This window comes from Anguilla rostrata, chromosome 1 (assembly GCF_018555375.3).
Source record: "Anguilla rostrata isolate EN2019 chromosome 1, ASM1855537v3, whole genome shotgun sequence".
NCBI classification, from domain to species: Eukaryota; Metazoa; Chordata; class Actinopteri; order Anguilliformes; family Anguillidae; genus Anguilla; species Anguilla rostrata.
Genome location: NC_057933.1, coordinates 80,730,583 through 80,745,616, shown reverse-complemented (window position 1 = coordinate 80,745,616; position 15,034 = coordinate 80,730,583). Strand labels below are relative to the sequence as shown.

The following is a 15,034-nucleotide window of genomic DNA, read 5'->3' as shown; positions in this document are numbered from 1 at the left end:
TTTGTCCATTTACTAATACCGAATGCCAGAAACTAATTGACTATATTTCTGGTAATCCGATGTGGTTGCTTTACAATAGCAGTTTGCACATAACTGTTTTCTTTTGTTCTCTGGTTCTTAATCCTCACCAGCAAAGCCTTCTAAATAAGGCACTATTTCCCTGAAAGGAAAATGTCTGCACTTCAACTCCTCTGGATGGTTCCCCCAGCCGTCCGCCTTCTGGACCAATGAGAATGATTCGACTGTGACTGAGCGCAGTCAGATTAACACTGTACAGCTGTACAGCACCAGCACTGTCCTTGAGCCAGCATCAGGCTGGAAGTCACGCAATCTCCACCTGTGCTACACCAACCCCGACACTGGAGAGAAACAAACTGACAAACTGACTGTCTACTCCAATGCAGCAAAGAGCTCAGGTGAGAATGTCTGTAAGAATCAGGACTAAAGACCTGCTGCAGCTTCGCTGATATATTGCATGTGCAGTTATACAGGAGTGTCGGTTCAGTGATGCTGATTTAGGGTTGGTAAATGAATGTTGATCTGTTTCATTTATTTGTTTCTACAGGTTCAGCTCAAGGGTCGTCTCTCATTCACATTACAGTGATAGTAATCTCAGTATTTTTGCTCAGCTTGTTGCTGTGGGACTAGAACAGCACGTTCTACCCCGTTTCCCGAGGTACCCAGATGTTCCGTACGAGGTTTTGAAACTGAATTTCTACAAGCTGAGTTTTTATAAACTGGACTCTTAAAAACAGAATTTGTGGCACTGGAAAAATGGAACATGAATTAATGGTATTTTAAGATTAATCATATTTGTGATTTATAAGTTTGTTAGGGCTTTTATGTTTATATTTAACCCTCCTGTTATGTTGCGGGTCAAATTGACCCTTTTTAAAGTTTGAAAATCTAGGAAAAATACTTTAAAAAAAAATTTCAGTATGAAACTTCTTCTACTGGCCTTAATTAGTGTAATCAACATTTTAAATGAAAATCGTTCATTTCATGTATTTGCAAGCCCCCCCTGTATGTTTATATCACAGAGATACTGTTCGGGTCAATTTGACCCGGCAGTGAAAGTGGAGGCTAAAAGGGGTCAGAAGAGTTAAATTTAGACCATTTCTTTCTTTGCAGATGTGAGACATAAGGTATTTCCTACTCTCTCCCACTATATTTCTCCCCAATCACACACACACACACACACACACACACACACACACACACACACACACACACACCCGCATGCACACACGCACACACAGACACACACATACACGTTTGTATTGCTATACTTGTGAGGACTTCCCATTGACTTACATTCATTCCATAACCTCTAACCCTAACCCTAACCCCAACCAATACATGCCTAACCCTGTTCCTAACCCTAAAACAGTCTCTTGAACTTGTGGGGACCAGAAAAAGGTCCCCACCTTGCGTAATTTTCCTCATCCTTCTATCCTTGTGGGGACATTTGGTTCTCACAAAGATAGTAATACATGCCGATACACACACACACACACACACACACACATTTCACCCCATTCTAACACACACAAATACACACATACATACAAACACTCTTTCTCCTTATTATCCATTATCCCTACCTCACCTGTAAAGTGCGAGAAAGTGCAGATATGCCGAACTGTTGGTGATCAAGTATAGGGCCCCTCAATTGTCCAAGTTCGTCTTCACAGACACCACAGCCCTAGTGTCTTATGAGCACTCTCCATAAAAATGCCGAAATCAGCACCAGAGAGGACCAGAAACCAAGCATGATCCTAGATTACAATGCCACCAAAGGGGGGGTGGAACAACTTGGACAAGGTAACGGGGTCATACAGCACCAAGCGAATGACTGCGTGCTGGCCTTTAGGCATCTTTTATAACATAATTGATGTATCGGCCTACAATGCATTCATCATCTGGATGGAGATTTTTCCTGAGTGGAACATGTCAAAGCTGTATAAGAGGCGCATCTTCCACGAGGAGCTGGGGAAGGCACTCGTGGTACCGCATATACAACAGAGGCAGCACAAGGACCCCAGCCACTGCAGCCACAGTGAGGGAGATCCAGGAGAGGGCTGCACCTAGTACACCAGTGCCTGAGGTAAGTAAGTATGTGTGTGGTGTGTGCGTGTGTGTGTGTGCGCGCACGCGTGCATGCGTGCATGTCAGGGGATCGGGATCAGCAAAAAGACATAATAATCATCTCCCTCATCTTTCTAGGTTGCTGCTGGGGGAAGAAGGAAGTGGAAGAGGTGCCAGGTCTGCATGACGTCAAGATGAGCACGACATGTGCAACGTGCAAAATTCATTTGCAAAAAGCATAACGTGACGACATGTCACTCGTGTGCTGTGTAGACACACAGATACACACACACACACATACACACGCCTCGTTCATATTGCTCATCTCTTGTTCATTTCTTCATTTCTAAACATTCTAAACATTGCATAAATAAAGTTTACTTTCAATAAAATCCTTATGACTCATTTGGCTTGATTTTAAGTGAACCGGTCAATTTGACCCTGAACAGAAGAGGTGTCTCATCTCTATTTAGCAACATCACCCCATGAAAAAAAATGTAAAACTAGTGTATTTTATATCTAGGTTTTTCCAATATACAGAAAAAAGAGTTTGAACATGTATTTTTTATGAAAAACGAGTGGATTATCCTAATGAAACCATGATCTGTGAGAGGTAAATAACACCATTGCACTAAATTCTGATTGAATTGTTAGCAATGAGGTACCCAAACAATGTTCATTAGGATTTTTTGGTTTCTGACAACTTTTGGATGTTTAAACATGCACTGGGTCAGATTGACCCAGGAACATTTTTTCTGTACCTAAAAATGAACAGAACAGGAGGGTTAATATATTCACACTGAATTTTATAGTTCTGAATTCATATCTCAAACAGTACTTCCCAAAATTCCAAACTAATTACAAACTAAGAAAAAATAAATCCCACAAAATGGCCCCATCCTTATGCCCCAGGTGCAAAGAATCACTAATCAAAACAGGTGAAAGCAATAAGTCAACAGAACACAAAATACAATGATAATGTCGCCCTCTGGTGACCAGTAGAGGAAGCTGCAGCCAACAATTATGTCGCCCTCTGGCGACCAGTAGAGGAAGTGGCAGCCACCCTCCTTACGCCTCAGCCCCTCGGCCTGCAGTCCCATCACTGGCATCCTGCCCCTGTGTCTCCACGGACCGAGAGGAGCGTTCTACTGAGCGTCATTCATGTCTTCCAGCTCCATTTCGTTTTGCTCCTGTGCCAGGGGCTGTCTCTGTGGGTCTGTCCTTCTCAGCTCTGGGTCCCCCTGTATAATACATTGAACAAATGATTAATCAACAAATGACATTGAACATACAGATAAAAATTACAAATATTTAGGACTATTAAATAACTATTGAATCTTGCAAACATAACCAAACATATGTTTGTCCCATCAATATACTGTCTGTTTGTGGGCCACACAAATTTTAGCCAAATAAGTAAAAATAGTAGCCAAATAGCCAAATATTTAGCCATACAAAATAAGTATTGTACCTTACTGAACCTGTGTTTAGCAGTTGTCTATGACCATGAAATGCACTTTTTGTACATCGCTTTGGATAAAAGCGTCTGCCAAATAAATGTATTGTAATGTAATGTAGTATAATTTATTTAGAAATGTATACTTCTCCTGTTGATTGATTTGAATATATTCCTTTCATGCTACATGAACTCTTATTGTGGGACAGTCTAGACAGTATAAACAAGTCAACAATCTATGTATTAGGTAGTGACTGAAAAGGCACAGGCAGAAGCATAATGCTTATACATGCCTATCCTACATTCTTATCAATTTAAGATGCCCTCCAAAAATAAAACATAATAATAAAATAAAAATCATTCACAATTGTAACCCTCAAAAATAGCTTTAAATAGTCTTTTCGTCTGATAGTACTTTTGTGCTCACTGATTCTTTGTTTTAGACATCTTGATGTTTTTCCTACATAAATTAGATCACACGGGCATCTCATGGTATAGATCATATTTTTGGTGTTGCATGTAATGACACCTTTAATCCGAAAACCCAGACCTATGATTTTAGTCATCCCAGACTGAGGATGACTAAAATCATAGGTCTTCGAATTGTTGTGACACTGGGCACAGTTTCCACATGGGTAGTTCCCATCCCTAAGGGGTACTAGGCGTGACTGCGAGGGGCCGGTACTAAGACTGGCATGGACGAGCTTATTGCGCAAATTGGGCGCCGTTTTGTGAACGAAAAGGGGGGGATCCTTGAATTGAGAGACAAGAGCAGGATCTGTTGTGAGAAGATGCCAATGCTTCATAATTATGTTTTTGATCGTAAAAGATTTGGGAGAAAAAGTAGTGATACACGCGACAGAGAAGTCTTTACTCTTTTTCTGGGTTTTTTGTAAAATCTCGAGTAGCGGTTTTGAAAGTGTCAAATTGTAGGCTTCGTTAACGTTTTCGCTAGAGTAACCACGATCTAGGAAGCGTTGTTTCATAGCTGAGGCCTTGTGAATAAAATCATCAGTGGAATGGCAAATGCGTCTGAGTCTGTAAAACTGACTTTTAGGGAGGCCCTTTTTCAGGGTAGTGGGATGACTGCTGCTAGCGAGAAGGGTTGTGCTCCTATCAGTTTCTCTTTCATAGAGGGTGGTTCTAGCTCTATGGAAATATCAACAGCCGTTACGTCTCTCAAGGTGTCTAGGGGTAGGAGGGAGTACGTAACATATTTAGTGAAATAAAGTGACCGGATCAAAAAAGGCGTTGAGCAAGTTTAGTGGAAATAATCAGGTCAGACAAAGTTGCAGGTGATATTAAAGCTGTTATATTATAAGAGTGCAAGTGAAGTGCTATTTACATTTGTACAAGTTTACACAAAACAAAGACACAACTAGGTCACAAGGCCAAAGGACATGGATGTAGCCAAAGAAATGAAATAAACAAAACCAAACAGCGCTAAAACAAAAGATAATCTGACTAACTAACTAAGCAACACAAAAGACTGCGTAACTACTCTTACAAACAAAATACACAGTTGGCAACCACCCCTTTTCTAATATGTCTATACAAGTTTCCTCCTGTGTGTAGCACCGGTGTATAGAGGCCTCTGTCTTACATGCCCCAGGGCCTGAACAACACACACACACAAGCAGGGGAAACATTTACACACACAGGTCTCTAAAGGGGTGGGGAGAGGTGCAGCCTGAAGAGATGAGTCTTTAGTATGTGCTTGAAGGTAGTCAGATTCTCTGCTGTTCTGACCACCACGGGAAGGTCATTCCACTAGCGAGGGGCCAGGACAGACAGCAGATGCGAACGGGAAGTACAGACACGAAGAGGGGGAGGTGCCAAGTGCCCAGAGGTGGCAGAACGGAGAGGTCTGGCTGGTGTGTAGGGTCTGATGATCCTCTGGACATTAGAGGGAAAAACACACAACGACGTAGAACGTAACAACAGCAGTTAGAAAATATCCTCAGTTAAGACCTATAAAAATACTGTACATACCTGCAATAGTTTGCAGACCTGTCCATGGTGTATTCCTGCCTCTGGCCTAATGCATGCTGGGATTGGCTCCAGCACCCACCGTGACCCTGACCCAGATGAGCGGGTATAGGTAATAGATGGGTGGATGGACGGATACTGTAGACAGATTAATAAATAGAGAAAATACTTTATTAATCTTATGGAAAAATTTCTCCAGTAGCATATAACATTCACATTAATAAACAGACATTCATGGCAAGAAACCTTACACTCTACACTCTATATTCACCCTTCTATTGATTTTAATATTTTACCTTCATAATCCAGTGGCTCTTCTTGTGAAGCTCCTTGCTCTGTGGAAACATTTACAGAAAACAGAATATAATCAGTTAAGACATAACATAGTAATATATGCTACTTGAGAAATTTTCCCATAAGATTATTAAAGTATTTTCTGTGGCGCAGAGTCCAAGAGCCGCCCCGACCACTCTCTCTCTGCAGCCAACGCACAAACCATGCCCCCCTACCACAGTGCCCAATTGCAGGATCCCAGTGAAAACACTTTCAAAATAGGACAGCAATTTCTAAATAAAGGTAAACATAAAAGCCCTAACAAACTTATAAATCATAAATCTGATTAAACTAATTACAAACTAAGAAAAAATAAATCCCACAAAATGGCTCCATCCCTATCCCCCAGGTGCAAAGAATCACTAATCAAACAGGTGAAAGCAATAAGTCAACAGAACACAAAATACAATGATAATGTCGCCCTCTGGCGACCAGTAGAGGAAGTGGCAGCCACCCTTCTTACATTACATTACATTACATTACATTACAGGCATTTAGCAGACGCTCTTATCCAGAGCGACTTACACAACTTTTACATAGCATTTTACATTGCATCCATTTATACAGCTGGATATATACTGAAGCAATTCCGGTTAAGTACCTTGCTCAAGGGTACAACGGCAGTGTCCTTACCCGGGAATCGAACCTGCAACCTTTCGGTTACAAGCCCAGTCCCTTACCCACTGTGCTACACTCCGTCTTACGCCTCAGACCCTCGGCCTGCAGCCCCATCACTGGCATCCTGCCTCTGTGTCTCCACGGACCGAGAGGAGCGCTCTACTGAGCGTCATTTCTCCAGTAGCATATAACATTCACATTAATAAACAGACATTCACCCTTTGATTGATTTTAATATTTTACCTTCATAATCCATTGGCTCTTCTTGCGAAGCTCCTTGCTCTGCGGAAACATTTACAGCAGACAGAATATAATCAGCTAAGACATAACATAGTAATATATGCTACTTGAGAAATTTTCCCATAAGATTAATACAGTATTTTCTCTATTTATTAATCTACCTACAGTATTTAACATTCACATTAATAAACAGATATTCACCCTTTGTTTGATTTTAATATTTTACCTTCATAATCCATTGGCTCTTCTTGCGAAGCTCCTTGCTCTGTGGAAACATTTACAGCAGACAGAATATAATCAGCTAAGACATAACATAGTAATATATGCTACTTGAGAAATTTTCCCATAAGATTAATAAAGTATTTTCTCTATTTATTAATCTACCTACAGTATTTAACATTCACATTAATAAACAGACATTCACCCTTTGATTGATTTTAATATTTTACCTTCACAATCCATTGGTTCTTCTTGTGAAGCTCCTTGCTCTGTGGAAACATTTACAGCAGACAGAATATAATCAGTTAAGACATAACATAGTAATATATGCTACTTGAGAAATTTTCCCTTAAGATTAATAAATTATGTTCTCTATTTATTAATCTACCTACAGTATTTAACATTCACATTAATAAACAGACATTCACCCTTTGATTGATTTTAATATTTTACCTTCACAATCCATTGGTTTTTCTTGTGAAGCTCCTTGCCCTGTGGAAACATTTACAGCAGACAGAATATAATCAGTTAAGACATAAAATAGTAATATGTGTATTACATTAAGAATTAGGCGGGAAGACAACATATGCATTACATGTCATCACGTTAGAAACTTGTTTCTTCTACTTTTCCTGTAACATTGGAGTTGTCCTGTGTCCATGTTGTTATGACTATTTTATACTTTTTACATGTCTCTGTCCTTGTGTGTAAGCACATATCTTTCAACATGTGTTATAAAAATGGCTCCCGATATTTTTTTTTTGCTGTTTTCTCCCCAATTTAGTTGTTATACCAGTTCCCTGTATGTATCATGGTCCTGATTGATGAGCTATCCTTGGTCGGTCTGGGGAGGGTGTAGACTACCACATGCTTCCTCCGAACATGTGGAGTCACCAGCCACTTCTTTTCACCTGACAGTGAGGAGTTTCTCCCCCAGATCCCCTCCCTGCTGAACAGGCACCCTGACCAACCACTAGGACTCTCCTTTAGAAAGTATCTCCAAAGATGTTTGATGAAAATGGCTCAGGAGTTGCTGCCACCCCCATGCTTCACAGTTGGGATGGTGTTCTTCAGATTAAAAGCCTCACCCTTTTTCCTCCATACATAGTGCTGATCATTATGGCGAAACAATTCATAAAATAATTTTTAAAAAGCCAGAATTAAGTTTGCCGGTGATCACCAGGTGGAAGACCGAGCCTTTTGGAAGAGTGTTCTCTGGTCAGATTAAACAAAAATGTAACTGTTTGGCCATAATGATCAGCACTATGTATGGAGGAAAACGGGTGAGGCTTTTAATCCGAATAACACCATTCCAACCAGGGCAGATTTTAGCCTGCTATATTAGGGTGGGCCGGTAGAAATAATGTAATAGGTGGGAAACTTGGGAGCAGTGGCATCACTAAGGTTGGTGTCACCCAGTGTAGTCGACCGGTGGGGGGGGGGGCTGGTGCGTGTTATGCATTCAAATGACAAAGCGCTTCTGGTCACATTAATACCGCTAATTAAATCAACCGGCAATACACTGTATCAGAGAACCTAGCTGTTTCAACCCGTCGAAACAAGGGGGTGGGCAGTGGGCAACTTTGGAGGCGGGCTGCCCACCCAATCAAAAGTTAAAAACGGTACTGGTATTCTCTGTGCTATTTCTCCATCGGCTGAACAAAAAACTAAATTTTTTTTTTTTTTTTTACTTTTGATTGGGTGGGCAAGACACACATTTTGGTGGGCTGAGCCCAACCCTGCCCATAGCCACACCCAGCCGTGATACCAGCTGTGAAGCATGGGGATGGCAGCATCATGTTGTGGGGGTGTTTTGCTGGAAAAGGGACTGGTGCACTTCAGAAAATAGATGGCATCGTGAGGAAGGAGGATTATCTAGTAATACCGAAGCAACACCTCAAGACATCAGCTAGAAAGTTCGATCTTGGTCGCAACTGGGTCTTCCAGTGGAACAATGATCCTAAGCATACCTCCAAAGTTGTAAGAAAATGGCTTAAAGGCAACAAAGTGAAAGTATTGGAGTGACCATCACAAAGCCCTGACCTGAATCCCATAGTAAATTTGTGGGCTGAACTGAAAAAGCCTGTCTGAGCAAGGAGACCTACAAACCTGATTGAGATACATCAGTTCTGTCAGGAGGAATAGGCAAAAATTCCAACAAAGTATTGTGAGGAGCTTGTGGAAGGCTACCCCAAGTGTTTGATTCAAGTTTAGAAATGAAAAGGCAATGCCACCAAATACTAATAAAGTGTATGTAAACTTTTGACCCACTGGAATTCTGATACAGCGAATTAAAGCTGAATTCGTAACCCCTTGTAACCCCTCCCACCCGCCCAAAGGGATCACAGAGCTTCTCCACCCTAGCTCCCCAGTGGTGGAACGAACTCCCCGTCCCTCTCCGAACCTCCCCCTCACTACCCATCTTCCGCCGTGGCCTGAAGACTCATCTCTTCAGACTATACCTAGACTAACCACCACCACGTTGTATATTTCACTCTTTTTATTAAAAAAAAAATTAAAAAAAAAAAAACCCTTTTCCTGTCACTTGTTACATGTTGCCCCATCCCAACACCTCTTGGTAATTTGTATTTGTCCTAATACTGTAGCTTATTCTTCTGCCTAGTTGGCTTTGCAGATGTTAGGCCAGAATAGTGTTCACTGTTCTCGGCTAGAAATAGCTGTACAAAATAAGTATTGTACCTTACTGAACCCGTGTTTAGCAGTTGTCTACGACCATGAAATGCACTTTTTTTTGTACGTCGCTTTGGATAAAAGCGTCTGTCAAATGAATGTAATGTAATGTAAATAAATATGTCCCTAATTAATTATATAAAAATTACCTCTGATGTGAACAAGGTAGACGCCCTAATTGACTTGCCAAAAGAAAAGTAAGGTAACATGAAATGTGCGGAGTTGTGATAAACTGAGTTTGAATGTCTTTAGCTTCGGTGTATGCAAACTTTTGGCTTCAGCTGTAGATATAAATATATTGCCTTCATAGTGCTTTGTTTCCTCTGGATGGAGTTAACATTCCATGGAAATGTGTGCAACATTTAGAATAAAGATCATTTAAGACCATTATTTCAACTGTAGGTTAACATGGACCTGGTGTTTGCAAGTGTTTAATCTTTTTCAATGCCATGTCATGAATTAAACTTTTGTTTTGTTTGTATATTGGTGATGGAATGTGCCTGTTGCAGAATTTATTTTTAAATGCAATTTTCTGAAAATATTATGAACTGGTGAAGCATCTTGCCTTCAATTCTTTTTATATTAACTTTACAAATTGAAAAAGCATTTACTGCTTTGATTTTTTGCAGAGCATCCAGGAATATTTGGGAAAAAGAAAAAACCAGGATATTATATTTGGAATATTGAGAATATGCGCCATTTCTAAGGGGAATCTGGACTATATGTCAAGCTAATTTTAGTCATTGTTAGACAAATAACAAACAGGCTGAAATTCAATCACCATTTGTTCTTAGCTGCCAACTAATTAAATCCAAGAATTACGCCTTTTCTACATAAACTCGAACAGGAAATTATATTAAAAATAATCAGCCACGGAAAGAAAATTATAAAAAAATGTATAACCAAACAGTCGTGGCCTAACAAGAAAAGACAAAGCAATTAGCATAGCATATTAGCTTCCCGGTCAGGGAAACACCAACTGAAGCTTTTTAATATTGTGGTCCAAATTAGAAATACTTCTAATATTGGGAACCAAATTAGAAATACTTCTCTAACACTGTGACCAAAATTATAAATACGTAGTAGATTTAAGGAGCTATCATACACACATGCTAGCTAGCCTAGCTTACTGCCGACTCGTGTCGAGATCCACTTCAAACACTACTGCCACCCACTTTGGGTCCCTATGAATAGATTTAAAAAACACTGCAATATAGGATGTCCATGCTATTGTTCACATACATGAAAGTTAAAAAAAAGAAAACTTTATAAGAATTAAAACTAGACAACTAGCGCTGCTCACCTTCGGTTAATTTGCACGTGGCCACGTTCTCATCCGAGAATGAAAATACTTCCACACGTGTCCATGCGTCATCACGGCACTACATCATTACGTACTCTTCGCTTCCAACATGAGGAAGTACAATAGCTGTATATACGGTAACATTAGGTACATAATCCCGAGTAAAATATGAGTTTCTCTGTATTTATTTAAAAAAAACATTTTTATACATGTGCGAGGACTAGCATAATAATTATACTTTTACTGTTTAATTGGGAAATTCCAGTAATTTAATTTGATCACAATTCATCTTTCCTTCACTCCTTGGGCAGTTAACTCCATTAGATTTCCTATAGCATTAGTGTTGTCTGTATGTCCTTTTTTAATCACGAATATATATATATATTTTTTTTATTTGATTGGTAAGCTCTGGTTGGAATGTTCTCTTTGTGTAGGTCAGATACATGTTTTTTAAGTACATATTTGCACAGTTTTAGGTAATGGCAAATGGCTCCAGGCTTGAAACAGGTTTTCACCCCTGGCAGGTTTCTCCCAATAATGTGTTTTCATGACTTTTTAATTGACTTTCACATTTTCTTACCTTTTCTTGTGATGTCTTCTGTATTGTATTGCTGTATTGTGTTGTTCTGATGTCCATTGTACCTGTGGAATGCTACATCTTCTTTCTGAAAAATAAATTTATCCTTGGATATGAATAAAGAAACCTTGAACTTCTGATGAAAATAACCTCTGATTTAATGCAGGCGGGTCTGTCCTCTGGTACATGTCTCCCAAAATGTTTGACGGAAATAGCTCCATATCTGAAGCAGGTGGATCTCTCTTCTTGTAAATATTTCCCAAAATATTTAATGAAAATGGCTCGATATCTGAAGCAGCTGGCTCTCTCCTCTCTCCTCTGGTTCTCTCCATTCTTCCTGATCCTGGGTGCTGTAGTCTCCCCTGATAGGATCTGGGGCTGCTTTCAGATCCTCTTTTCCAGATCAATCTCCTGTGTCCCAGTACCTTCACTGAAGATAGTGGGCATTCTGTATGAAGTCCCTTCTCTGAAGATGGTGTGCATTCCGCGTGAAGTCCCTTCACTGAAGATGGTGGGAATTCTGTATGAAGGAAAATAAAAACAACTTAATCTACAACAGCCAGTCATTATGAGTCAAAGCGTCTGTGACTGCAACTCTTCAATGGCAAAATACAGTATAGTGGAGTCCAGTATAACCAGATTAAATAAGATACACCCAACAAGGAAGTGATTATTCAAGGCAAAGTTATAGGCTCAATATGCAGTACACTGAAAGCATGAATGGACCTTGGATATTCCACATGCTCTCAGCTTTATGATTCCTGTGTTTGTCCCACATTCAACTATGCGGCTAGAATATGGGGATACAAAGAGGTCAAAAGAGAAATTGCTGTCCGAAATACGGCAATTCAATATTTTCTTGGGGTACACAAGTGTGCCCCCTCTCTTGCAATACAAGGAGACATGGGATGGGAGCCATTGGAGATCAGGCAAAAGGGGGAGATGGTTAGGCTTAGGAATCACCTTATTAATATGACAGAGAGTAGGATAACAAAAAAAGTTTTCAATTTGGATTTAGCACACAACCACCCCTGGACAAAATAGTTATGCTCTATTTTATGGAGGCTGATCTGATGCGTATCTTTAGGAACAGGCTGTGCTGCATTGCTAACATGGTTAAACAAAAGCTTTTTTTTAAGTTGAGAGAGAAGTCGTTAAGTGACTGTAGGTGGGTGTGGGTGTGGCTCAGCTGAGGGGAGAGGCAGGTGGGAGTGGTTCACGGGAACAGGGCTGGGAGGGAGTTCATTAGCACAGGTGTTCCTGGTCACTAGTTGCTCAGCCAGGAATGAGTCACTAATTACTCTCTCCCTATGCAGTAGCGGCTGGGCCTGTCGCCAGGGAAGACAAACACGCCGTGTGGAGAGCAGCAGCACAGTAAAAAGAGCTGAACCGGGCATCTTTGTGTATTTAAACACGGTGATTTGATTGGTGTTTGCATGTATGCACAATAAAAGGGAATTATTCCTGCAACTTCAGTGTTCACTGTCAATTTGTGCTGATTAAAGAACCTGCGGTGGCTGAAGATTTGCCACAACTAGCGCCCAACGAGGTAGATCTGAACACGACAGACCCTCGTGGGCTCAGGAGGTAAGAGCGGTTGTCTGGCACTCTGAGAGCAGGCAGCAGCGACTCACCAGTTTTTGGATGCATTCCGCCAACAGTACCACCAGCAGACGCAGATCCTCCAGAAGCTGGTGATCCAGACAGCAGCCACGGCGGCTGCCCCCTCGGCCCCTAACGCATTCAGCGCCCCTGAACATGGCTCTGCCCAAGATGTCCCCGGCAGATGACGCCCCCAGTCATTCCTGGACGTATTCGAGGTTACAGCAGGGGCATGTGGCTGGCCGGCGGCAGAGTGGGCCGTGCGCTTGCTCCCTCTGCTAACGGGGGAGGCACAGACAGCAGCATGCGGCCTACCAGCGGATGTTAAGAGGGCTATCCTGGACAGGATGGGTTACTCCCCCGAGGACCACCGCTGCCGGTTTCGGACGACAAAGCTGCGGCCATCGGACCGGCCATTTGTCTTTAGCCAACACCTAAGGGACGCGGCGACCAGGTGGCTGAAGCCGGCGGAGTCCTCTTGGGAGCAACGGATGCTGGAGGTAATTATTTTGGAGCAGTTTGTGGAGGGGCTACCAGCCAGCACTGCATCCTGGGTCCGGTGCCATTGGCCAAAGGACGTGGAGACAGCAGTCTCGCTGGCAGAGGACCACCTGGCGGAGCACCCGCAGCGCCCAGCAGAAGAGGGGAGGACACCGGCGACACAGCGTCCCACCCCAGCGCCAAGATGAAAACCCCCCTCCCTCCCCCTCTTCATTTTCAGTTCGCCCTCCCCCTCGCCCCCGCACTAACCCTCCCTCTGCTTCTCCTGTTCCACCACAGGCTCCAGCCGCTACGGGCCTTGTTCCCGCCTCACAGGGGGATCCTCAAACGTCAGGTGCGGGCGGTGCGGGCGGCCCTGACACTTCCGCAGCGAGTGTCCACTTATGGAAGTGGGGCGGGTTATTAGCCCACTAGCATCCTCCCCCGGTTCAGGAGGGACATACAGCGTTCCGGGAAGGATCCAAAGGGGTATTCACCAGGCGATGGTGGTTTCGGGATGCATGCAGTCTATAATCTGCCAGAGCCTGGTTTGGCCCGGGGCTTTGGTAGAGGCACCTTGGGTATCTTTTAGGTGTGTGCATGGGGATATTCACAAGTACCATGTTGTACCGGTTGAAATTATCTACAAGGGCAAAACGCATAGTATTAAGGCTGCGGTTAGTTCCTGCCTTGCGCATTCTCTGATTTTGGGCACAGATTGGCTGGGGTTTCCTAATTTAGTGAGACAGTATGTGGGGATGCGTTCACGACCGGTAGGGAAATGTGGAATGTGTGCTGTGCTCAGTGGTGACGCGAGGTCGTCTGACGCGGCTGAGGGGGGGGGAGGAACCCACGGCGCCTTCACAAGAGGCCCCGCGGGTTCCCAAAAGGCACCCCATGGAAGATTTTCCACTTGAGCAGTCTCGTGACGATACGCTCTGCCTTCGATCAGGTGATGCAAATTGATGGTCATTTGTCGCGCCCTGACGCGGCACTATCATACCCATGGTTTGCATTGATTAGGGGTAGACTGTACAGAGTCACGGCCCATGCATAGAAAGAACAATAAATTGCAATACTTTACCTTCTTGTTCCAAAAGCAAAATTCTGAAGTTTTACTCCTGAAATCAGTTTTTTTCTTTGTGAAATGTATTTCTTTGCCCCTTTTTGTGTGTTATGAGGAAGGTGGCAGATTACTGTGGGCCACGCTGTCTGTGGTGAGATATATGTTGGCTCTGGATCGCATAGCCTGGCCAGTTTGTGGCTATTAGCCCTCCTTACAAACCCACATCATTTTCAGCTATGCCTGTTAATTACCACCTGTTTAGTTTGATCATTATGATGTAGCGCTTAATGCTACAAGTACCTATATAGCTGCATATCACTCCTTTTATCATGCTAGTAATTCCTGAGCACATGATGCCATATGAGCATCACC

At 42.3% G+C, this 15,034-nt stretch overlaps 1 protein-coding gene across 2 annotated transcripts in view; it reads right to left on the bottom strand.

The window, feature by feature from the left end:
* The window catches only part of LOC135237277 (uncharacterized), a 96,187-nt gene extending 84,077 nt beyond the window's left edge, over nucleotides 1-12,110 (bottom strand). The window contains exon 1 of one of the 2 annotated variants that reach the window (XR_010324790.1): nucleotides 11,701-12,103. Coding sequence is in view for 1 of the 2 variants with exons in the window: in XM_064304267.1 (XP_064160337.1) it covers nucleotides 11,701-11,846 (146 nt within the window). In the remaining variant the exon portion in view is untranslated. Of the gene's footprint in view, nucleotides 1-11,700 lie in introns of both variants that reach the window. The other variant, XM_064304267.1, reaches the window with a different exon arrangement.
* Between the last annotated feature and the right edge of the window lie 2,924 nt (nucleotides 12,111-15,034).